The following is a 24,272-nucleotide window of genomic DNA, read 5'->3' on the forward strand; positions in this document are numbered from 1 at the left end:
TTCCTCATGATTTTCTTGGAACCAGTCTTTAAGTAACCTGATTGCCAAACTTGAACAGAAACTGTAAAATTTGGGAAGAGATGGGAAGTTACTGGACAGAGGGGTTTATGCAGCTGGGAACTTGTAGAAAACTGGGAAACTGTGGCTTAACTGAGGTGATTTTACAGGGACAGTGGTAGAGCTAGATAATGATATCATTTGCATTTGCATGTTGTGACCTCCACTGCTGCTGTTATCAGGGCAAGTTAAGGAGCTTTTTGGCTTTGTGCTTTAGTTAAAAAGTGATGAGGGGACAGCAGGCCAACTGTGAAATGGTCCTGAAAGAGTGATTGCAACCTCATAGGTAATGATGAACCAGAGAAGCCAGTTAGGAGAATCTTCTTGTCTTCTTGAATTCAGAAACTAAGACTAGGCAAATCTCCACTTTTCCTAATACTGCATTCAAAGGGTGAAAGAAAAAAAAAAGACAGCTCAGGCACTTAAGTGTTAAATAGTAATAGAATTAATGTCTCTCATAAGTAGTACACACTGCCAGACCTGCTGGCAGACTGAAAATCCCAGTCAGAGAGTTGCTGAATCAGTTATTTCTGTCTTGCTCTGTCACCAGCAAGTACAGAGAATATGTAGTGAAGTTGAAAACAGAAGGCAGTGGGTTTGCCAGGATCCCAACTTTGTATACAAATCTGTAGGAGTAAATGTGCTTTTGTTCAGGGAACTCAAAGTACTGTCTGAGGAGCACATACCTGAGTTGTGTTGAATGTGAGGTCTGCTATCTGTATGGATCTGACATTTGGAGGCTGAGCTGGTGAGCTGTGTACCAGTGCAGCAGAAACCAGGCTGGTTGAGCTTGATAAGAGCTTGATGAGAGATGGCTTGCAATTGTCTTCTGTATCACCTCCTGAACCTAGGGGCATTTTTAGTGTGTGAAGTGCTATTAGAGAAGTAAATTCCAGTCTTTTGAGGCGCACAGTTTTATGGTTTGACTATAAAAGGTCTCCTTAGGGTACTAAATTTTCTTCTGCTGCTACTTAGAAAGTGACCTTAGTCATGTGCTAGCACACATCTTTAATACAGCCCAATGAGTTGTGCCATATTGTAAGCTCTTGAAGCAGAATGAACCCACTTTGTTCAGTTGCCAGCTATGGGTTTATTATAAGCAACATGCAATATAAATTTAGGGGATCATGTGAGTATAACTAGGTTGGAAAAGTTACTGTTCTTACCTCCTAACAAAGTGTGCAGTTTATGCACACACACACACACACATATAAGCCTCTGATCATTACTCTGTATTTTTATCACATCTCTTTTCGTGTCTCCTTAGTAGGTTATCAGTAATTATGAAATTACCTCCTATCCCAGGAAAGGAACGTAGGTTAACAGGTTTAATAAAATGATGAAAGGGAAGATTATGTTTGTTCCTCCTCTTGTAATTGTGATTAATTTTGTTATTGCTTAGACATTTGAGAAGTAAAATTGATCACTGTAATACAGATCTCACTGTATGCTATTCTTGGGGAGAATATGAGGGTAACAGTAATGGACTTGTCTCCATGCAGTTTCAGAGGATGCTGTTACAATAGTTCAGTTCTGTGAGGTTGGCTGCACAGCCGTGAAGCTCACAACTTCTGCAACATAGAAATGATTCTTGGCTTTCAATGCCTGTCGGTGTTGTACAACAACTTATGAGTCAGTCATCTCAGCAAAGAAGCTTCTCATCTCTTTTAGAGGTGAAAGTGACACATTTAATAAAATTTAGTATGACACTTTTACCTCCGCTTTGAAGATACAGTTAATTTGATTTGGGGAAATACAGTAACCTAAACTCTCAGTGGATAGCCAATAAGAAAACAAAATAAGTAAGGATGTTTCAGTAAATGCTTCAGTCCAACCTACTCTAGCTGTAGTTGAGAGAAAGCAGCAGGTGTGAATGACTAGTGTCTTTTTCCACTTATTTTACTAGATCAGAATGTTCTATGGTAGCTGGTCAAATAATCTGTGAATTTGTGATTGTTTTAAAAAGAAAGTCTTCTTTTTCCTACAGCGAAATCATAATTTTTTAAGACTTTTTTTGTTTTCTTTTGTGCAGGGGTTCTGCAGTTGCCAAAATAGTAGGTAATAATGTAAAAAAATTGCAGAAGTTTGCTTCCACAGTGAACATGTGGGTCTTCGAGGAGGATATTAATGGGAGAAAACTGACAGAAATCATAAATACGGACCATGAAAACATAAAGTATCTCCCTGGATGCAAGCTGCCAGATAATGTGGTAAGGCTCAAAAGCTAAATTATAGTTATGGAGCAGAGGGAATATTGCTTGTGCTGTAAATGGAGTTAGAAATTTGTTTTGTTAACACCTCTAGGGTCTATAATATTTCAGACTGTGCTATTTTACTGATGATATCAAAAATTTAAACAAGTAAAATTATGTAATTTTGCAGTTAAGTAAATCCAATGTACTCTTTCTTCCTATCACTATTGGTTTTTATGTTATTTCAATTTCTGTACAAGAAAGCAAATGTGAAAACAAGAGCAAGATTAACAGCTTTGACTATACCCATCAAAAAAAAAAATTGGCCTCAACCTTGGATTGGAGCTGTTGGTCTGGGAAGTCTATGCTACTGCTTATTTTCAGTGACAAAATGCGGTAGTTTGTAGCGTTCAGCATGAGACCAAACTGCTCGGGTTCAAGTTCAAGCTCAAACTGGGAGATTCAGTTTGGGCATTCGGAGGGATTTCTTCACAGAAGGAGTGACTAAACATTAGAATGGGGTGTCCAGGAAAGTGGTAGAGTCACCATCCCTGGAGGTGTTTGAGAAAGGACTAGATGTGGCACTCAGTGCTGTGGCCCAGTGGACTGGGTGGTGTTTGTTCCAAGGTTGGACTCAATAATCTCAGAGGTCTTTTCCAAATGAATTGATTCTGTGATATTAGTTTTATTAGATACCACTTGTATGTAGTGTTAATTTTGAGAAGTTATGCAGCCTTTCTCTCCCATAACTACACAGGTTGCTATCCCAAACCTTCGTGAAGCGGTACAGGATGCAGACTTGCTGGTTTTTGTCGTTCCTCATCAGTTCATCCATAATGTCTGCGATGAAATCACAGGACAAGTACCCAGTAAAGCCCTCGGCATAACTCTCATAAAGGTACAATAAATACACCCTGCATTAATAACCGAGAATGTGTCATGGAATCTTCTAAGACAGGTGACTTGATATTTTGATATGCAAAGTCTCGGTGCATTATTCGCTTGATTGGTCCATTAAACTTTTCTAGGTGTAAGATTAGAATTTGTCTTGGTCATTAGTGGATTGTTACGCAACACTTGCAGGAAGGGGAAAATGAGGCTCTTCACAAGACTTTTAGAAAGAAAGAGGGAGTCGATATGTTTTGCACTGCTAAGCTTTCCAGTCTTTTATTTGTTGTTTCCAAAAGCATCATTAGATGAAGAGCAGAGCACAAGCATAATGCTTTGATTGTTAATGCACATCCCACATGCTGAGTTGATCATTTCAAGAACTGCTGAGAGAATTTCATGTGATTGAGAGGATAGTGCTCTTGTTCATGTCAAATATTATGTTGCAACAAGAGAGTCTGTTCAGCATCGCCCAAAGACAGTTTGAGCATAGGAAATAGGAAAGGGCAGAGGTGTGGGAGGCATTTCACTGCAGTGTTTGTAGTTTTGCTGGCAGAAAAATTTAAAAATGTGTATTAGCTTATTTTTGGGATTGTTTTTGGGTGGGTGGGCTTTTTCCTCTGTATGTTTAGCTGGAAATAATAAGCAATTCCCTAGAGGTTTGGAAGATTGTAATTTGTTGTTGCTTTGTAGGCCATTTTCTTGGCACACATTCCCTTGTTTCCTGTCATCTCTGGAAAATCATACATATATGGATCTGTGCTCAAAAAAAGAACAAAAAACCTCAATCACTACATGCTTCAAGCTTGTCTCTTTAGTTTGGCTAACAAAGCCCACAAAACCTATTGTTTTGTCAGTGCTGACTGGTGTATTGCTGTGAGGTGTGAAAAAGTAATGCTTCCAAAGTGTTCTTACTCCAAATTGTAGAAAAACTCTTCATATCATAGAACGGTAAAATAAGGCACTGTTAAAAGTGCTCAAGATATTTATTCTCCTTTAATTTGCTAAATGTGATTTATATTCTCCTAGTGATAGGAGTAACTAATGAGATTGCTGGACTAAACGAGGTTTAAGTCAGCATATGTGAAGTCAGGGTCTTGGGTCTATATTCCCTTGGAATTAGTTCTGGATACTAATTACCAGTTCTCTAATGGAGTGTTGATTAATGGCTATATTTGACAAAACAAAAACAAAAAAGAAAAAAAGGGAGGGTATGGAAGGGGAAGAAATCCTTATATTAAAAAAAAAAGCTAAACTCCAAACAGACAGAAACCCCCAGCAAAACAAAAAGTCCACTCATAGTGTAGTGGTGGAAATGAAATTGTGGCACTTGCCCTGCAGTGCGGAGTTGGTTACTGGGCAGCTTCCCACTGTCACATTGCAGCATCCATAAGCAGCCTTTCCAAAGAAATGCTGAGGCCTCTTAATATTTTGCAGGAGAATGCAAAATACGTGCCAGTATTTATGAAAAGGCATAACTGAAAAGGCATAACATAACATCATTAAAAGTGTCATTTGAGAAGTAAGGGTAGAGATTTAACACAACATTCTTTCCTCTACTTTTACTTATTCTTTAGGCATGCTGTTTTCATCAGTGTCATAATTTTTGAGTCTCATGCTCAATGCTAATGCTGTTAAAGTGGCTTGTGTTAACTTTGATAGTTAAAGTGCAGTTCTGCTCTGAAAACTATTACTTGTGGGACATCTCGTTTCTGTGCTTTCTAAATTGGCTGTCAAGTTAGCAGTGTGTCATCTTTTAGTCTTTTTTTTGTTTTTTTTTTCTTTCTTACAGTCTAATCTTCATGCAGAGCCTAATGTCTGACAATAAAACTGAGTCTTTGGGAAATAAAGACATTTGTCTGCTGGTTAATAGTAGTTTCTATTGAAACATATGCATCTGTGTTGTTTTACATTAGCTCTTTGTCTATGAAAACCTTACAAGTGACTGTGTGGCTGTGGGGAGAGGAACCTTATAAAACTTAGAGTGCAGTACAGCAGTGAGCATAAGTTGCAGGCTAGCTGAAAGTCATTTAAAATACTCTTCAGGCAACCTCAACATCAGTCTCATTTTCATTTCTCTATTACTAGCTCCAGGGATTGCTCTGACAGGCAGACCATTGCTGCCCAGTGAAAATGGTGGAGCCTTGGTTTTGCAGGGAGGAAGGGGTGTTTGGTTTTTATTCTGTCATTCAGTATTGGATTTAACTCTACAAGAAACGGGTACAGCGCTCCTTGACTATGTCAGGAGTTGTGTCTGTTTCACAATGGAGCAAAATCTGGCACCTAAGCCTTTCTGGTCTCCTTTCACTTGCATGAATAATTGTTGTGTAGATATTTACATTTTTGGAGTTGTTCCCAATGTGTGCATGCTTTTCTGTTTATTATTTGCCTGCTTAGGAAGAGGGGCCTTACAGTTATTTTGTGGGGACATTTTTGGCACTCTGGGGGAAAAATGCAACATGTATTGTGTGCTTGCTTTCAGATTGTTTCTGTATGGCTCATTAAAGATGAGAAGGCAGAGCTGTGCATTAAGCAATACAATTTGAAAAATAGTGCAGAAATGCAAGCATTGGTTTAATTGGCAGGTTTTATACAGGCATTTCTGCATGTCTCTTCATTGCACCATGTTATTTAAGGAGCAGCACCTTTAACCTGTGGAAATTACTGCCTGCCTGAAATGTCACTACTGGCAGCAAACAAGTGTGTATGTATATGTATATATGGAAGTAATACACCATCACACTTTTTGCCTATAAATCATGACTCAAAATTACTAATTCCAAAAGTATCAAATCCTCAGCCTTAAAATAAAGTATTGTGGTATGTTGTGGGAAAGAATGGCTATTTCAATAGCTGGTCTGCATACCCTTGTAATAAAAGCTGAAAAGGATTCTGCATTTAGCAGGCTGGGAGAAAAGAGTTTTATGGGAAGAAGATGATCTCATTTGAAGTTCTAGTTCAGGCAGTTCAGGGTACTAAACTCTCTTCTTTGCAGCGTTAATATGTGGGGTGATCTTTTCTGAGGCCCTATTTCTGCCCTTTTCTCACACTTTGTAAGGAGTGCATTATAAATACAGACTAAAAATATCCTTATAAGTTAAATTATTCTCAGTTGTTCAGCTTTCTACATATCTGTGAATGGCTGTTCCTTTTGTATTTCTACTACTAAACTGTTGTTGGTTATACTGGGGAACCTGCCTGTGATATTTCAGTTCAGATATCTCTTCACAAAACGAATTATTCAGATGCCATTTTGTGAGTTTCAGTGTGATTTCAAATCCAAGTTCAGGTCTGGTTCATAACTGATGGATTGGTTATGCTTCACTGATTAAGGATATACTGATAATAAGCCCTTGATTTCTGAACTGAAAAAGCAGAATGTTCAGCACTTCTTAGAATCAGGTCTTTGAGGATGGAATAAAAACTGGTTTCATCATCTAGAGTTTAGTCCTAAGTCTTAAGGTGCTGCCTCCTACAATTCTAAGACATCTTGGAGAGGTCAAAATAGCAGAAGTGCCTGTGGTAGTACACCTGTCATCTTCAGTCTCTGTCTGAATAGACCTTGTTTCACTTCTCACCTGTGGACAAGACTAATTGTGTTCTGCTTGCATCTCTACTGTGCCTAATGAATGACTTTTTAGTAATTCCATTTAATGTTGGCTGCAGGGAATAGATCATGGCCCGGAGGGACTCAAACTGATCTCTGACATTATTCGAGAGAAGATGGGAATAGACATCAGTGTGCTGATGGGAGCTAACATTGCCAGTGAGGTGGCAGCAGACAAATTCTGTGAAACCACAATAGGTACTGTTCCAAGTTGTAAGAATATTTAAAACATGCACCTGTCCTCACAGGCGCACACCAAATAGCTCAAATTTCACTGTGTTCGACATTAGCTGACTGTTACCAGAAGCTGTTGGTTGAATTTCCTAGAATGTTTATACTTCCAAAAGTACTAGGACAATACTGGTAATAGAGGGAGAGAGAAGACCACAATTTTACCTATTCTAACTAGGCTTATTACCTTAGTATGTGGAATACAAGCATGTTTTTTATCACCCTTCATATAACAAACTGCTTCATTTTATTACTGTGTTTAAGATTTTTCTTGGGTCTGAATGACTTTACATGGATAAAAAATTATAAATTATGTACTCCAGCTCAGGTGCTATTGTCAAAGATAGTACCTTCATACATGTTTGTTTTGGTTTGACATTTTTGTTTGTTTTTTTAAGGTATCATGTTTTAATTTCTCAAAATACTTCATTCCCACAAAAACTAAAAATTGTTTTAGTTCTGTGTTGATGTCTGCACACCTTTGCAGCATGAGGGTGTGCCTAGTCTTGGGTTTTACAGTTTCTAGAAAGGCATGTGTGTGTGTATATGCATACAGGTACTTATACATACTCACACTTTATAGCACGGAATTCATATTATGGTTTTTTTTCAGTGTTAATTTTTAGAGTTTTGTGCACTGCTAGCTTTGTAACATCTCATTCACAGCTTTTGCATTGAGCTTAATTTTGAATGGTTGAACACCATCTTAGTGTTTAAAAACAATTGTCAGGGGCAGCATGCTTGATTAACAAAGCAGCTTTGACATACCTTTATCAGTAGATATTTTTCTGGAGTGCTGACTTTGAAATAATTGAATTCTTAGTTCATCTCTGTTTTATTATTTGCTGTTCTTTTTAAAGACAGTGATCAAAAAATGGACAGTGAATTAATGGAATTGTTATTTAGAACTTGTTGCTGAGCAGATAATAAATTGTGAAAAAGTCCTGAATAACTCAGTGCAGAGCTTTTAAGTGCCATGTCAACGTGATTGGTCCCTTAGAACAGGGATTCTATTTAGGATTGATATAAAACAACCTTATCTCTACTTTTAGGCATTTTGGCTTGCACAGGAAAGGCTAAATAACGTACAAATAAATTATTCCCTTTTTTTTAGCTTTCCTTTCTCTCTCTCAATAGGCTGCAAAATCTTGGAAAATGGCCTTCTTTTCAAAGAGCTCCTGCAGACTCCAAACTTCCGGATAACTGTAGTAGACGATGCAGATGCAGTTGAGGTGTGTGGTGCTCTGAAGGTAAGATTAACAGGCTGCAGATGATACACAGATAAAATAGTGATCCTTGTAGGAAAAGAAAAGAGGGTATTTCCATTTTAAAAATAAAGTTCATTGTATTTTATATAATATGTAAAACTGCAACCGAACATTTCCAGAAGAACCAGAGGGGAAATGAGGGAGCAGCATTTTCTGACAGCTGGCTTTTAGATCTGTGTCTCACCATCTGCCAAGTTCTCTTTCTACATCTTCCACTTACACACCGTCATGAAGCAAATATTGATTTCATCTCACTGGCTGATATATTTCTACATCTGTTTTAGTTCTCTTATTCTTTTTGCAACAATGTGTTCACCAAAAGAAAGGGAGAAAGAATTAATTAATTAATTATGCTTCGTTATTAATGCTTCGTATCTGTTGACAAAAATATCTCCCTCTTCATTGACTGAAGCAATGTGAGCACTCATGTGTCCATATTTTATGGACATATACTACATAAGGTTTGTGTGGATAATCACATACAGAAATTACCTGAATAGGAAAAAAGTTATTTTGGACAGTAATTCATCCAAAATTTTTTTCATAACAAAATTGATGCCAACAGGAAGCAAAGGCTAACTTAAACATTTTTTAATGGCTATTTTTTCAGGTTCAGTTACAGGCCATTTGTAAAGGGGAGGCATTAGTTGTTTGGCACCCTAGCAAACAGTACCGTAGCTCGCATTATCTGATACCTATCCTGAATAATTTCTGATGGGTGTAGTGGTTTAATAATTATTTTGGCTTACATTTATTTTTTGTGTTTTGAATAATTATTTTGTCTTCCTTTGGTTTTGCTGTTGAAATTTTGTCTAATTAACTGGCTTGCAAAGCTACCACACCAAGCAATAAGATAAGGAACTCTGATTCCTGCTTAGTGAAAGTAGCTGGGTAGATATAATAGCATTTTTTTGGCACATTAATTTCCTTAATTTTGTCTTGACAGCTGTTATACTGGAAGGCCTGAGAAAGAGGAGGTAATGGGTCTGTGCACTGATGGGATTAGGTGTTTTGAGGCAGCATGCTTTGGAGTTACTGTACAGAGAGAAATTTCTTGAGATTATGGAGTTTGTAATTCAGCTCCACAGCCATTGCTTTAAAATTATGTGGGTGATGTGGGAACGTTACCAGAAAAGAAATCCCTGTGGATAGACCCTTGAAAAAGTTTTGCAGATTTATTTTTCTTTGAAATCTGCTCAGCAGGATGTTTTCTGACTAGCTTAAATTCTTGTCTGATAGAGGAGTTCTGTCCCAGGAAATTTTCATTCAGACTAGTCTTGTGAAAGGGCATTAGAGATGAGCATGCCCATCAAACTGGGCAGGTAGTCAGCAAACACTCAAAACTCCACTGTAAAGGTCCAAGTCAGGCAAGATACCAATATTTCTTTGGAACTGCAGTAGAATTTAAATAGATTGTTATTCTTGACCTGGAAAGAGACTAAGGTGAGACTTTAGGGGATTTTTGTAACCTTGCTTTATTGCTCTCTTCTGCTTCATTATTCATCATGCATCCTGCAGACTGAACTGTCTAGTTGTATTTCTGAAAAGGTGTTTATATTCTGTGTGCTCTAGTCATTTCATATTGATTGCAGTATATTTTATTAATTGAGTTGAAATTTCCAAAAAATGCATGGTATAAGATCTAAACAAAAAGTGAATTAAAGATAGATTAACTGGTTTAAAAGTACTGTGGATTTCTTGCATAATTAAAAGGCAAAACTGGTATAAAGTGGCATAGACCCATCATTCTAGTATGGGTGATGTCTTTAAACATACAAGTCTGTCTTAATCTAAAAGAAAACATTAATAAAATGGTATTTTAAAGTAGTTTTTAATTTAAAACCCTTTCTAGTTTATCCTAAATCTTGTGGTGGCAGCATGTAAATAATGTCCTCAGGTGTTTTACTCTCAAAGATTGAAAAATTTTATTAATGCACTGGGAACATGTCTGGCTCTGAAAGAAAATAAAGAAGCTAAAATTAAACCTGTGGTTAAGGTTTTATTACCATAGTGCAAAGCAAAATGCAAAACTCAGATATGAATAATGTTTTTTCTTAGAAGCTGTACATATTTTCTATTAAAAGAATTGTTTGCTAAGGGTATCAACCAGAGCTTTGCTTTCTTATCATTCATCTGATAGTCTTTGTAATAAAAATTTGAAAAGAGACTGTTTTTTTAAGAGTAAAATCTAATGTGTAGCTTCAGTCAGCTGAGAGTTTGTTAAACTTGGGAAGTTACTTCAGTAAAAAATAGTAAAAATTAGCTTTGTTTAACTTCCTGGAAGGAGGAAGTTCCAATTTCAGAAGGTGACAGTGTCATGTTGCATGGAGACATTGGCATGAAAAGAGAGGCACTACTCTCTTTCTATAGCAGTGCCAATTCAAAATGTCAGTAGTGGCGTTGTGAACTACAGCAAGGAGGACAGGGTAAACAGGCAAACATGTCACTCCAGACTGTCTTTTTAGATGTGGAAATAGTAAAAACAATTCCTGTGTTGGTATTTAAAGGATGAGAAACAGTACACCATGGAAAACAGTATATTCTTCCAGCTTCTGCACTTTCCTGCAAATACCAGCTTAGGAAAAGGAGACTTTCCTGTTATTACTGGCATAATGGACTAGCTGTTAAAAGCCTGTACTCTACCTCAGTTTTTATTTCTGCAAGCCTTTCTAAGCAGGGAAGATTTTCAGTGTGGGTGGTTGCCTAAAGCTTGGGAAAAAATACAGAAGGGTAACAAAGAATGCTCTGAGCACAGCTTTCCCTTACAATGATAATTACAGGTTTGAAGTTTGGTTTTGGAAGCCTATTTGAGTTCAGACTGTAATATTAGGTAGTGCAGCTGGGTGATCATAGGAAAACATGTGCTTGATTGCTATTTATATATAGATATGTATAGAATATCCACTTCATTTACTGTGTTTAGATTTGTGACAATGGACTGGGGGAGATAAAGTGAAGTGCAGAAATCAGTGCCATGAAAAAGCAGTTTTGTGCCAGCTTGGAGACCAGCTGAATAGTCAGTGGCAGTGACTTTACAAAATCTGATGGTACTGAGGAGGAACAGCTTTCTACTGTAACCTGGCTGTTGAAACAAAAGTGCTTGGGATGTTCTCTGTGAGGATTTTTTTTTTCTTTTGAGGGCTGATGAACATTTCACATTTGTCTGTTGACCTTTTCTAAGGGTTGAGGACAGAAACTGACAAAGTTGAAATTTGGATAGTTGTTTCAAGGTGCTCAGTTGGCTTTACAGGCAGCATGACTCAAGGCCACCTACAAGTACGCCTGCCATTTACCAGATGATGAATGGGCCTTCCTAGAAAATGCTTTAAGTTTATGTCACCTAAAAATAGTATGTGCAGCTATGCTCACATATGGAGGTACTGTTGGATACTGATGGATATGATTGTGCAGAGCAGCATGGACCCAAAGTTGTCACCTCAGAGGTGTCCTTTGAGTCCGCACCACCTGTGCTAGTGTGGTGTTAGAAGCAGCACAGATGTGAGGCCAGACTGAGCTGGGGTATGAACCTGGCCACGTCCTTGAGAGGCCATGTAAAAGCTGGTAGCTGCAATCTTGGGGGTAAGCCATACCCCAGTTCACCTCACTTACCCAGTGCAGCAGTGCAAGGGGTGCCTGAGAGGAGGATTGAGAATGTAACCTCTGAATATGGAAAAACAGCCATGCTCCAGCTGCCTGATGATCAGGGATCTGGAGAGTTAAAAACCCTCAAATGGCAGCAGCCAAGGACCAAGACAGATGTGAGTTACTGCAGGAAGAAGCAGCAGCAAGCAGCAGCTGGGGTTGCCTTTCGGGTTGCTTCAGGCTTATCTAAACCTTCCAGCTTCAGCTAAGCTTTAAGTAAAGAAGTAAGAAGTATAGTGAGGATTTATTGTTTACCAGGTTATGTAACTCAGCATTGTTGCTTGTAAAGAGTGTTTAGGGCGGTCACTGTTGAATAGTCAGTGTAGGTATTCTAGAAGTTGATCGTGAGAGTTTTTTCCTTTTTCCTGAGATTAAGTGAAAATTAAATTCAAGTTCACCAGGACCAAGCAAACAGTTTATACTTAACCTCTCTGACAGTCTTGCTTGATACTGTCTTTGATTTTTTTAGTCTTTTCATTTGACCTCAGCCATCAGGGGGAGCAGTGAGTTTCTCCAAGCTCATGTGTAAACAGAGGGAAAGCAGGCTATGCTGAACTGTGACACTGTCTCAAGGAAGGTGAAATAATATTTCTGCTTAGTTCTCTTATTGATCCATTTAATTATGGAGAAGTAATGGTTGCCTCAGAAATGGCTGCTGAAGCTGTCTTCATGGGCACTCCACAAACGTGCTGTACACTGGATATTGGATGCTTCTGAGGACTGACTCTGTAGGAGAACAATCTGTCAGCAAAGTCTGCAGACTTCTTGTCCTTGTTTTCTTGGTCATCTGTTGTCCTTGCATTTATGACCTCTTGCGTGTTTGCAGCAGGTTGTGTGCAAGTAAAGGACACTTTCTCTCATTTGTTCTGACACATACTGTGAGCACTACCTGGGATCAGCATTTCTTTTCTGGATCATAGCTTCACTAGTCCAGTGAAAAATTAACTAAATCCATTCCTTGTTCATGTTCTAGAATAACCAGGACTAACACCAGGATAGCAGAACAGCTCGTCTGTTAGGGCAAAGTATTTTAGTAGCTTAAAATCAAGTGCAGTATAAAACCACACTGTAAATCATGGTCAGGATGTGTGCTTTCATGCAAAAAGCTGTTAATGCCAAGATAGGGGAAGTGTGTTTGCTTAAGCATGTAGTGATATTGAGAGCTCTGAATGCCTCAGGCCAAGAGGAACATTGTGTTGCAGTCCTTTTGGGGTTATTGTGACAGTATCTTTGAACCTGTGGAACATGTTTGTCAGTAGGCACTTGCTTATTGGGCTCTCAGACTCCCAAGTGTGCATGCAAATACAGTCAGTTTCTAATCTCATGGAAATGTGGACTCTCTCCTCTTGCACAAATACATACCCACTGCATTTGCAGGAATTCCTGTAATTTCATGCTGTGGTTTAATCCCAGCTGGCAACTGCATATTGTGCATATTGTGCTTGCTCACTAACCCCCTATCCCCTGTCAGGGATGGGTAGGAGAATAAGTGGAAAAAAAGTAAAACTCAAGGGTTGAAATACAAACAGTTTAATAATTGAAATCAAGGAGAATACAGTAACAAGATCAGCAGTAGTAATAGTAATTGTAACAAAGGACAGAGTGAAAACCCAGGAAGAACAAGTGATGCACACAACAGCTGCTCACCACTCACTGACCAGTGCCCAGCCTGTCCCCAGGCAGCGATTGATGGGTCCCAGCCAATGCCTCCAGTTTATATACTGGGCATGGCATTCTGTGGTATGGAGTATCCCTTTGGCCCATTTGGATCAGCTCTCCTGGCTGTGTTGCCCCCTCCCCAGACTCTTGTTCACCTCCTCACTGGCAGAGCATGAGACACTAAAAAGTTCCTTTCTTAAAGTAAGCAGTACTTAGCAAACCACCAAAACACCAGTATGTTAACAACATTATTCTCCTACTGAACTCAAACCACAGCACTGTACCAGCTACTAAGAAGGAAGTTAACTGAAACCAGGACACTTCAGGTGTAGTCTTTGTCAGTGGCAACATTCAAAATCAACCATATGAAATACAGAAAGATGTTTTTGCCAGGTCAGTCACCCTTCCTGCCTCATGTACTTCTCAGAAGATCACAATAGTGATAGTGCCACTAGGCTTTTGTGTGTCAGTTTGTGTTCTGCTTGTGCATCTTCCTGAAACAAGCTCAGCTTAGTGCCCACAGCCAGAGATTTCAAGTAACAAACGGTCTGCTTGGGGACAACAAACAGTCCTCATGTTTGGGACTGAAGAGTAACTGAGTTGAGAGTTTTGGGAGATTTTTTGTCATTGGTGTTTTTTTTTAAAGGGGTGGTTCATCTTTGAGTAAGGTATAATTTTCAATGTGGTATAATTAATTCTCTGCAGTATATTAGGCACAAGACAGTTGTCAGAGATTCTTCAAGGATTTAAATAAAACTAGATGGTAGACCTTGTAGATTAAGAGTTGTGGCTTGAGGGATATGTGTGCCAAGACATAACAGTCTCCTAGGCACGGGGGTGTGTTCTAGAGCATAATCTGTTGTCTTGTTTCCTCATTATTTGCAAACTGTGTAAGAATATACAATGGGAACGTTGTACAAACAAGGAGCTCATGTTTTAGAGTTGGACTCACAACTTGCCTTGTTCCCTAGCCCATTTCCTCAGATGTAAATAGTCTTGGTATGACTTACTTAAAAGAGTATTTCTGTTGCTCCAAAGACAAACACTGCAAAAGGTACAAATAGACAACAAAATACCGTAGGCCAAATTGTATTGTAAATTATGATCAAGCAGACTGCTTCAAAGTGGAAAGTCAAGCAGACAAAACTGGAGGGAAGGGGAAGCTTTAGTATGGGAGTGTTCAAGAAGTATATGGAAAAAGCCCAAAGGTTGCTCAGTCACGTTTGTGTTTTTAGATGATGATAAATAATTAGAGATTTCACATACATGTAAAATCCATTTGAATGGATTATCCCATCTGAAAACTTCTTACATATCTGTTTGACTTCCTCTTGCTTTGGCATCAAATGAAAAAATATTAAAGGTTGCTCTGCAAGAGGTGCCTGATAGAAGTGTACCTTGACTGAATCACCACAGCTAAGATCTAAGCCAAGATGATTTAAACAACCAGATTTTAAAGTTGACTGCCTTGAGCTGCTTCAGGTCTAATGTTGGGATATCTGTCTGCAATTTTTAGGATCACCTTTAGACCTCAGCTAGCTGCTCAAAAAGCAATGACTGATCCTCTAGCCTCATGTGATTCAGAGTCATCTAGCCATGACTGGCCACACAGCTCTGCAGCTGCCTGGCATTTGTGGTTCTTACAGTCCAAAACCAAACCAGCTGTTAATCAGTGGTTGTTTTCAGTAGCATCGTCTGATTATAGTTCTTTCTTCATCAACAGTTAAAGTTGATTTTTTAATTTTATTTTTTTCCCTGCATGGGGTGCTACATTAGGAGTCATAATGTTGGTTCTCCTGTGCATTCTGTTGAGATCACTGCTGCTGCTATTGCATGCAGGAAGATATTAACATTCATTACTTCCTTGCTTTCTTTATCTATATGTCAGAATGCCATCTTTTTGTGGGGTTTGTTGAGTTAGATGGATTGTTTTAGTGAGGGTAGTGCAACCAGGGCTAGTGCCTGCTCTGACTGGCAAGCCAGAAAATAGTTTTTATAGTTGCTTCACTCAATTGTGTCTCATCAAATATCTATGTTCTGTAACCAAAGCAGGGACCATATAGCTGAATGTTAACAGCACACTCTTTGTCGAAGGTCATCACCAGGTCTAAGGAAAAGGCAAACAATTTTTTTGCTAAGGGAGGTCTTCCTGTGTCTTGAACCTTTTGGGAATCCTTTATGAACTATTATGGTTATAGAAACTCTGCATACTTAAAAGGGCTGGTTACTATTGGCTTGGCTGAATTTGGTCCCATAGCATGTCATCATAGACGTCATTAAATGCTTTTTAGCTGTACTGGTGCTTTAATCATTAAGAAAATCTGAATAAAGAGACTGTAGGACGTCAGTCTAACTTCACCCTTACCTCAGGGCAGGAGTAGCTCAGTCTAGCTAAAACTTTGTTTGGGTGTAATGCAACCTGTTTGTCCTTAAAGATGGTCCACAGCCTCAGGGGCAACTTGTGTCAAAGTTTTAACTATGCTTTTATCCTTGGAAATGTTTTGCCTTATATTTTTTCTTTTTTTTTAGGTTATCCCATAGACATCAAAATTGCCAAACCAAAATAACGCAAACTAGCAACCTAGTCTTTCAGTAGTAAAGTGTTTGCTGTTCTTAAGGTCATCTGTAAGCAGTAATTGAGTAATTTCCCATTTCTCTTCCTATTAGAATGTAGTAGCAATGGGAGCTGGTTTCTGTGATGGCCTTGGCTACGGCGACAATACCAAAGCTGCTGTTATTCGCCTTGGCCTAATGGAGATGATCGCCTTTGCCAAAATTTTTTGCACGGGACAGGTTTCTATTGCCACTTTCCTGGAGAGCTGTGGCATTGCTGATCTCATCACGACGTGTTACGCTGGCCGGAATCGACGTGTAGCAGAAGCATTCGTTAAAACTGGAAAGGTACCTAATTCTCTGGGTGAAATCTGTTCCTATAAGTACTGCCACTCCTCAATTGCTGGAGTAACAGTAGAGTTATCTGAGTCATGGTAGCTCACTGAGTGGGCACCCTTCTCTTTCCTCGTGTTTTCTGAGTCTGTTGGCTAGAATGAGTGTAAAGGTATTAAAAGGTGGGCAGGTGGTGATTTAAAAAAAAAGCTTGACAGATAATAATTACAAACAAGAACATAGGAGAATATTCTATATGCTCACTCAAGATTACTTTTGAAAAAGAAAAAAACTCAGTAACTTTTATTTTTTTTCATCCAGCTTATGTTGTCAGGCTTCTGAAAAGTTTATCATACCTCTCCTTTGCTTTCTTTTTTTTTCCTCTGCTGCTTAGTCTCTTGAAGAATTAGAGAAAGAAATGTTGTATGGTCAGAAACTCCAAGGACCACAGACTTCTGAAGAAGTGCATCAGATCCTGAAGAAGAAAGAAATGCTGGACAAGTGAGTAAGAACAGATAAAACAATTTCCCCATACCCCTTTTTTATCTCCGTAATTCTTTCTGCATATTTGGTTTTGATATCTTCATAAAAGTAATAGCCAAAAAGAAAATCACTGTAATAACAGTAGATTAGAAGTTAAAATCAAAGAGAAGTGAATAGAACCTGAAAATAATATTGGTGTAGATAGAGCTATTAGTGTGACATTAAATTTGTGAATGTCCTATTTGCAGAGTGTATTGTTGCCTTCTGCTACTACAGAAAAGCACAGCAAGTGTGTTTTAATATGTGAAAAGAAAAAAATGCATGAAAGTAGAAGTAGAGCTTCTTAAAGAGGCTGTGAAAAGTTACTACATCTCATTTAATTGTAGTAAATTCATTACTTACCTCTAAGGAGAGGAGCTTGGTGATCATCTGTATAGAGTGACTGCCTCCACCACATGGATTCTAGCTTAGATACTGCAGTTCTCCTTCTTAATGTGACTTCCAGTTTGCTGTAGGTTAAAACCTCCCATCTGCCTCTGTAGGTCAGGGTGGTTTTTTGTGCTATGACATTAAGCAGATTGTCCTGGCTTGGTTCACTTGTATTCAAGTCAGAACATGAATGATTCCTATAGCCACACACACAGTTGTCTCCTTACAAAATTAAGGGATACATTTATTTGTTCCTGTTTGTTAAAGAGGAAAAATCAGAAATTTAAAAACTGCCAGTCAAAAGACCAACCCTTGTTACTTTTTTTTCCAAAAGCATTTTTTAAAGTCTAGTTTTAATGCATCAGCTGCATTAAATGATTAATGTTTTAATATTATCTTTGGATGTAAGGTACCTAAGTCTGTCTCCTTAGTATACAGTAATTAAGCTAACTTCAGAAAAATTAATTAAAATGTTGGCTTCATTCTTTACTGTTTATGATTCCCTAAATGAAACAGGATGCTGTGTTTAAGGGTTGTTTTGTATCCTGTTCTATCTTACAGCAAATTAAGTGCATTAGAGATGATTTTGGGTTGTGTTTTTAATAAAAGACATGAAAACAGTGTTACTAATTTCCTTTTGGCATGCCAACATATATCTGTCAGTTCTTCATAAAAGTCTCATTCAACAAGACTTTCGAAGGCAACTTTCAAAGTGTTTTGAAAAAACTACTGCTTTAAAACATAAAACACAGTGGAACAGCCATGATTTCAAAGTGAAGAGGAAAGAGTCTCATAAGGGTAGAATTTCATACTCTGGTCCTACAAAACTATTCCCAAGGCTATGTAGAAGTGTGCAAAAGTCCAAGTTCAGAAGAGCCTTGGTAACAGGGCTGATGCCTGTTGATACTCATGGTGCAATTTTTTTCAGCAGTTGTAGTCCTTGCTGTCTTGATGTGCTCAGGCCTGAGATGCATCTGGAGTTTGCCGGCCCTGAGCCTGCAGTCAGCCATCTCCACCTACAGGTACAGGTTTCTCCACGTGAAGTGTGGCAGACCTGTGCACAGTAGTGTTCTCTGGGATAAGCAGCAGGACTTAGGTAGCAGGTTGTGGCTTGTAGTAGTGGTGCTTCTTCACTGAGCAGTAACTGCCAGTATTGTACCTAAACCTGTGGGAAACCTCCTTTTGCTTCGGGAGGTTCGCCTGTTTTGTGGCCACCTCTCACACAGTCACAGCAAATTTTGTTAGTGCCTACACTACCAAAAGCTTTTATGGCAACAGCAAATGTAACCCCCCTTCATCATACAAGGTGAGAGAGGTTTGTTTAAAAATGCATAAGTCATTGTATAATTTTTTTCTGCAGATTTCCTAGTAAGGGTTTTGCAATCTGAGCAGTTTAGCATTGGATTTGAGAGCAGCTGTGTGTCTGTGTGATAATTTTTTTCCACCAATGAAGTAGAAACAAAACTCAAGTCAGTCTAGTTCAGGGTGATGTGCTGATAGCAGCCTTACTGCAATGTAATAGTGACAGCCGAATGTACAGGCCGTCATACATGGTGCTCAGGACTGCTCAACTCTGAATTGGGCATTACAGATAAAGCTATAGAATGGCTGCTGGGACACATTTCCTAAGGAGAAAGTCCTAATACAGATGTATTCTGAATCACTCAGAAATTAGCAATTTCACCATCTCCAATGACCCTTGTTTTTCATTTCCATTGGTTAAAATTCATCAGTATAAAAAGCCATGCTGAAATGGTACATGTACTTGACGAATAAATCAACCCCCAAATTTTATCAGGCTTTGTATGAAAATTGAACTTGTCTGGCTGTTACTGTCTGGGATGGACAGAAAGCAAATACAAATTCTGTAAAGTATCTTGCCTGTAACAAACCTTCAGATTATCAGAGAAACCTGAATAATTTGAAGGTTGTTGGAGATGTGGCCAATCTAAAGAAAAAAACAGAAAAAAAAGTAGATGTGGAATTTTGTATTTCAAAATCCAGGTCTATTTTTCAATTCTTATTTAAAAAACTTGACCTTCAATGTCCTCCTGGGTCTTTTTTTGTCATATTCTGTATTATCAAGTTATTGCTGAGAAGTACTGCATAACAGATGTGCCAGTCATCCTTTTTAACCACAGATGGGTACTGCTGTGAGAACAGCCAGGAAAAATGTTTTAAATTTATTTTTTAGATCACTTTATGCTTGTACCATGCATAATGAATGTCTCAGGCTCCATTATAGCTAGCTAGGCTTCTGAGAGTCACTGTATTTCAGAGATGCATGCAGATTCTGTAGTTATGCCCTGCTTTTCAGCCTACCATTTGCACTTGGCAAATAGAAAAATTAAATCATTTTTTCCACCTCTCCATGTTCCCCCTCCCTCTCCTTACCCCTTTATATTTCTTTCATTTAATAAAATGTTACAGAATAAATTTACACTGTGTTCACTTTCCCCACCCTCTTTTCTCAGGTTTCCACTCTTCACTGCTGTGTATGAAATCTGCTATGAAGGGAGACCTGTTACAGACATAATATCCTGCCTTCAAAATCATCCAGAGCACAAGTAAAATCCATCAGGCTGTTGTACTAATGCAGCTTTCTGCCTTTCGAATTCGTGTCCGGATTCCAGTGGATGTAGCTGTCATTAAGCTTTGTCCAGAGCTGCTCTTAGACACCAGGAGCACCATGAATGTCTGTGAGCGGCTGTTGGTGTTTGTCCCCAGCCTGGTGTGACACAGCGCGCGGTGTTGGCTTGGTGATTGTCCTTTTACTGGCTAACGTGCAACTCCTCTAAGATACGCAATACAAAAGTTGCACTACCTGCCTGCTATGTAAACACAAGTGTACTTTGAGTTTGCTCCTGCACCATAAAACACAATGCTTTGTTGTCTTCTATTCAAGCCTGGCCCACAATCCTCTGGCACTCTGGGAAGAATCCCAGTGGTTTTGATCAGAGGCTGAATCAAGCGTGTAACCTTCAAATATTAGGAATCTGTTAGAATTTTGTTTTATTCTGTATGCACAATTAAATGTTAACATTTTGCATGCTTTGACTATATTAATTTAAGCAATGTTAATGCAAAACAAGTTGTAGCAGTTATTCAGGGGGCTACAGGGATATTTCAGTGAACTCTAGTGAGGAATATTTTGATTTTTGAAAGTTGTTGAAATTGTCAAGCTACTTTGAAACCAATTTCTAAATGAATTTAAAGTTTTTAATTACACTGTTTTAAAGGGAATATTCTAGAGGGGGATCATTGCCTCCCCTTCTGTTTTTTAATCCTTGCATTTTTGTATTTCTCCTTTTCTCCCTCACTATTCCTCTGTGTTAGGCTCTTCTAGAATCCCGTTCCCCAAAGCAAGCCAGAGGTGTTCACCTGGGGGTTCTCAGCCCTTGAGCCTACAGTTCATTTTACTGTTTTACCTGTGGTTGTTCTTCACTGCTGTTGTTGGTTGTTTGATGAAGAATAGCCTTGGGTACCCACTGCTCCAAGTTGTTCTGCTGTGATTTTAGCTTAGCTACAATGTGTTGGGCTCCACACAACACTCCAAGGAATGTCAGGGGAATTCCCGGGTACAACACACTTGTGTCGTCAGAAGGGTTGTGTGCCAGTACAATGACTGCATTCATTTCAGTGCCTGCCAGTCACTGGCATGTCCACTGGGCTGTAGTCCTGATCCAGCCTTCCCAGCTCTGGAGTTACTCTTTCACTGGACAAAACTTTTATGGGTGCTGAATCAAATCCTTTACAACTCATCTCCCAGAAAGCTTCTCAAAGGCATCCATCTCTTTTATTCCCCGGGGTCTCAACCAGGTTTTTTTCAGGAACCTTTGTTTTATCAGGGAGATTAATTTTATTTGTTATTGGAAAATTTGTGATTTTATGAAGTTTTGGGGGGGGTTGGTTTGGTTGGTCTTTTTAGATTTTTTTTAAGATTGATGCAAGAGAAGATAGATAAATAAAATCTGTTTTGCTTTTCTTGTGTACTTAAGTGTGGGGGTTGTTTTTTTTTTTTTGTGAAATATATGCTAGGCACATTAAGGGTGGACTCCTTCTTCCAACTGGGAGACAAGGGTTGGCATTAGAATTTATAGAACAAGACTGCCCATCTGCTCTGAATATCTACACCTAACATCTGAGCAGTATCAGAACTGTTGTTCACTGTTCTCAGTGGTGGTTTTAGACCAGGAATCATGAGCACACACCCATCCTGAAACTTCAGGTTGTCATTCAAATTTGCTAAAACAAAGAGGATGCCTGGGAATAATTATCATACTTACATAACCTGGATTACTCTGAAATAGGGAAGCTTTGGGGCAACTTTGTGTACACAGGAAGACCCTTCCACTTAGGGGTACCATTTTTTTGTGCTCCTCTATTATTTTGAATTAAAATTTGGAAGATCTCATGAATGTCCTCAGATATTCAGGGATGTGAAAAGTTATTTTGCCTTACTTCTGATTTAGTGCTAAAGATAAGAGATGGCGAGAAGTTAAGTGACATCAGACATTTGTGGCACTTGGGAACATCACTGGTAGAGCTGACTTGGAGCAAGCACTCTGCTTAGACATTTAAGAGGATGTTTTAAGGTTGGAAGCACTGTTATGCTAACGCACACATGGAGCATACACTCCTCATTACTGCATAACTTTCAGTGTGTTTGCTTATGCTTTGTTTTGTTCTGGTTTTTTAATACCAAATTGGTGGCTTTCGCTTTGTATGTGTACATATACATTATATATATCAACTTTTTTTTTTACATGCAGTATGTAGGACAGTAGCATTTTGTAAGATACATAAAGGGCTATATGAGCTAAATGTGGTAAATTAATATATATTTTTAAATTATTTCTTTATTATTCCAATACTACTTCTCCCACTGAAAGTCTCAAATCTTAATTGTTCTTGTTTTTAGAGAAGCTTATATTCTAAGGCAAATCCAGAGAAAAAGTTTTTATGGAATTAGTTTCTCCAGTCTGTTACGATATTCTTTTTTTCAGACAAAAATTGAGGTTTCAATAACTGAAATAACTAAAATAGTTTATTTAAATTCTGTTGATAGTTCACTATTTACATTTGCTTTTCAGTGCTGGAGAACACTCAGCTTGGCACTATATATTTTTCCCCCACTAATATTTACTGCTTATTAAAAGACTGTGACATGGTACTGGAACTGAATGAGCCTGCTCTGCAAACACTCTGTTTTGCCTGGTACTGGGATAGTCTTACTGAAATCATTAGCCCCTGTGTAAGGGGGTCATAAATTTGTAACTAATTCTTGGGTTATGAACTTTACTTGCTAAGGAAGGCATTACATTCTAATGATACTTACTCAACTTGCCCTCATCATATGTACTGATTTTGTTTAGAGATGTTGAATGTATACCTGTTTGAAGAGTTAGTACAAATAAACATTTTTGTCTTGGGAATCACTTTGGTTTCTGTTGTCCCATTTTACAAGACTTGCAATTAATATTTTATTCACTTGATAGAGTGTAGGTTTTTCTGGTTGTGATATGTAATGATAGCAGATGGGAGGTTGCCATGCAAGAACATAAATTTTAAAAAGAGCTATTTGGCGTCCAGATGTCAGCATTTTCTTTCTTTCCATTAGTGATACACCTGTGCTGTCTTTGACCTCTGAAAACAGGTTCTTGTCTTCAGTTCCTTCAGTTGCTCCGGGAGCCACTGGAGGGCACTGGTTGGTAAGTGGCTGATTCCACCCGTTCTGGAGTTACTCTTCTGACCATTTCTGAATTTCCCGAGGTTCCTGTATGACTGCACCTGTCTTACAGTGTGTTCCTTGTATTTAGGAGATGGCTATAGTTCAGCACCAGATGCATGTGTTGTAGACCACTGGAATTGAGGGAAGGAACTTGGTATAAAATGCCCAGTGTGTTATAACCTCCACCCTAGACACTGCCTTGCCTGTCATCGGAGACCCTCCCAAGTACAGGGCAACAGCCACTACCTCAGCTGCTGGACAACATGGTCCGTGAGATCCTTCAGTATCACTGGGGTTCCTGTACTGTGTACCCAACGTTTGTTTCTCTTGAGTGTTGAAGTTGAAAGACTTTGGGAAGTAACAAGAGTGCATTGTGCTCAGGTTTGTCAGTTTGTATGTCAGCCAAAGGACTGGGAGGTGTCACAAACGTTTATCCAGAGAAGGAAAGGTCTGCTGCCTAGTGTGGGACATCATACTGTAAAACAAGTATGGTTTTCTTGGTGACCAGAATAATGCATTGTCTACTGAAAGCCTCAGAGCAGTTAATGAAATGAGAGCAATGTCCTAATTTGTCATTTACACATAGGGATACTGAGAGGAGTAAAGATGGTTGCCCAGCAAATCTGTACCTGGTTGCATTTTATTCCTAATTTTAAGACAGAATTTTAGCCATTAGGTCATTTCTTGTGGTACTTTTACCTCAAAATTATACTTATTTTAAGAGTACAGGAAATCAATCAATAGAATAAATATGTAAGTATCTCAAACATACCATCCAAAAGAGCTTAAATTCTAATTAGCCTGAGGCAACAGCAAAGTAAAAAGCCATCAGAAGAGAATTAGAATGGACACCCTTGTTTTATGTATCTTCTTAAGGGGGTGGTGCTTTCTCGCTAAATCAGTGCAAACAGGCTGGATGTCTCTCATTGTCTGACTGCAAATAAGAGCCAGGCTGTACAAGAAACACGGCAGGCAAGAAACCAGTCTGTGCTGAGAGTTCTTCATAATGCTCCCAAGGTGGACTTCATTGTATGCCTGGAGTCATATGAATGAATTACATAGATTTCACAGCAGTGAAATTGGATAAAGCTGAAATAAAATGTCCTGGAACACACGGCACATCATATTATTAGAAAGTGTAAAACTGTTTAGTTTCTGCCTGTCTCCTGGCTGCATGGATTTTTCTCCTGTGATTTGCC

The 24,272-nt window shown here is 38.7% G+C and overlaps 2 protein-coding genes across 2 annotated transcripts in view; both read left to right on the forward strand.

The window, feature by feature from the left end:
- The first annotated feature begins 2,094 nt into the window (after positions 1-2,094).
- GPD1L (glycerol-3-phosphate dehydrogenase 1 like) lies at positions 2,095-22,780 on the forward strand. Its single transcript, XM_005423392.2, has 7 exons — positions 2,095-2,267; positions 3,007-3,147; positions 6,804-6,942; positions 8,113-8,225; positions 16,212-16,445; positions 16,825-16,931; positions 19,817-22,780. Exons 1-7 carry the CDS (start codon positions 2,160-2,162, stop codon positions 19,911-19,913), a joined length of 939 nt encoding a protein of 312 aa, XP_005423449.1. The 5' UTR covers positions 2,095-2,159; the 3' UTR covers positions 19,914-22,780.
- Positions 19,936-24,272, forward strand: part of CMTM8 (CKLF like MARVEL transmembrane domain containing 8) — a 53,407-nt gene continuing 49,070 nt past the window's right edge. Inside the window, exon 1 of the mRNA XM_031058895.1 lies at positions 19,936-20,073. Coding sequence (XP_030914755.1) covers positions 19,936-20,073 — 138 coding nt within the window. The remainder of the gene's footprint in view (positions 20,074-24,272) is intronic.

The sequence above is a fragment of the Geospiza fortis genome, unplaced genomic scaffold (assembly GCF_000277835.1).
Source record: "Geospiza fortis unplaced genomic scaffold, GeoFor_1.0 scaffold231, whole genome shotgun sequence".
Classification (NCBI taxonomy): Eukaryota; Metazoa; Chordata; class Aves; order Passeriformes; family Thraupidae; genus Geospiza; species Geospiza fortis.

Coding starts and splice junctions, on each gene's coding strand:
- GPD1L (XM_005423392.2), top strand. CDS start 2,160: ATGTGGGTCTTCGAGGAGGATATTAATGGGAGAAAACTGACAGAAATC. Junction 6,943..8,112: donor ATTCTGTGAAACCACAATAG/GTACTGTTCCAA, acceptor CTCTCTCAATAG/GCTGCAAAATCTTGGAAAAT. Junction 8,226..16,211: donor AGGTGTGTGGTGCTCTGAAG/GTAAGATTAACA, acceptor TCTTCCTATTAG/AATGTAGTAGCAATGGGAGC.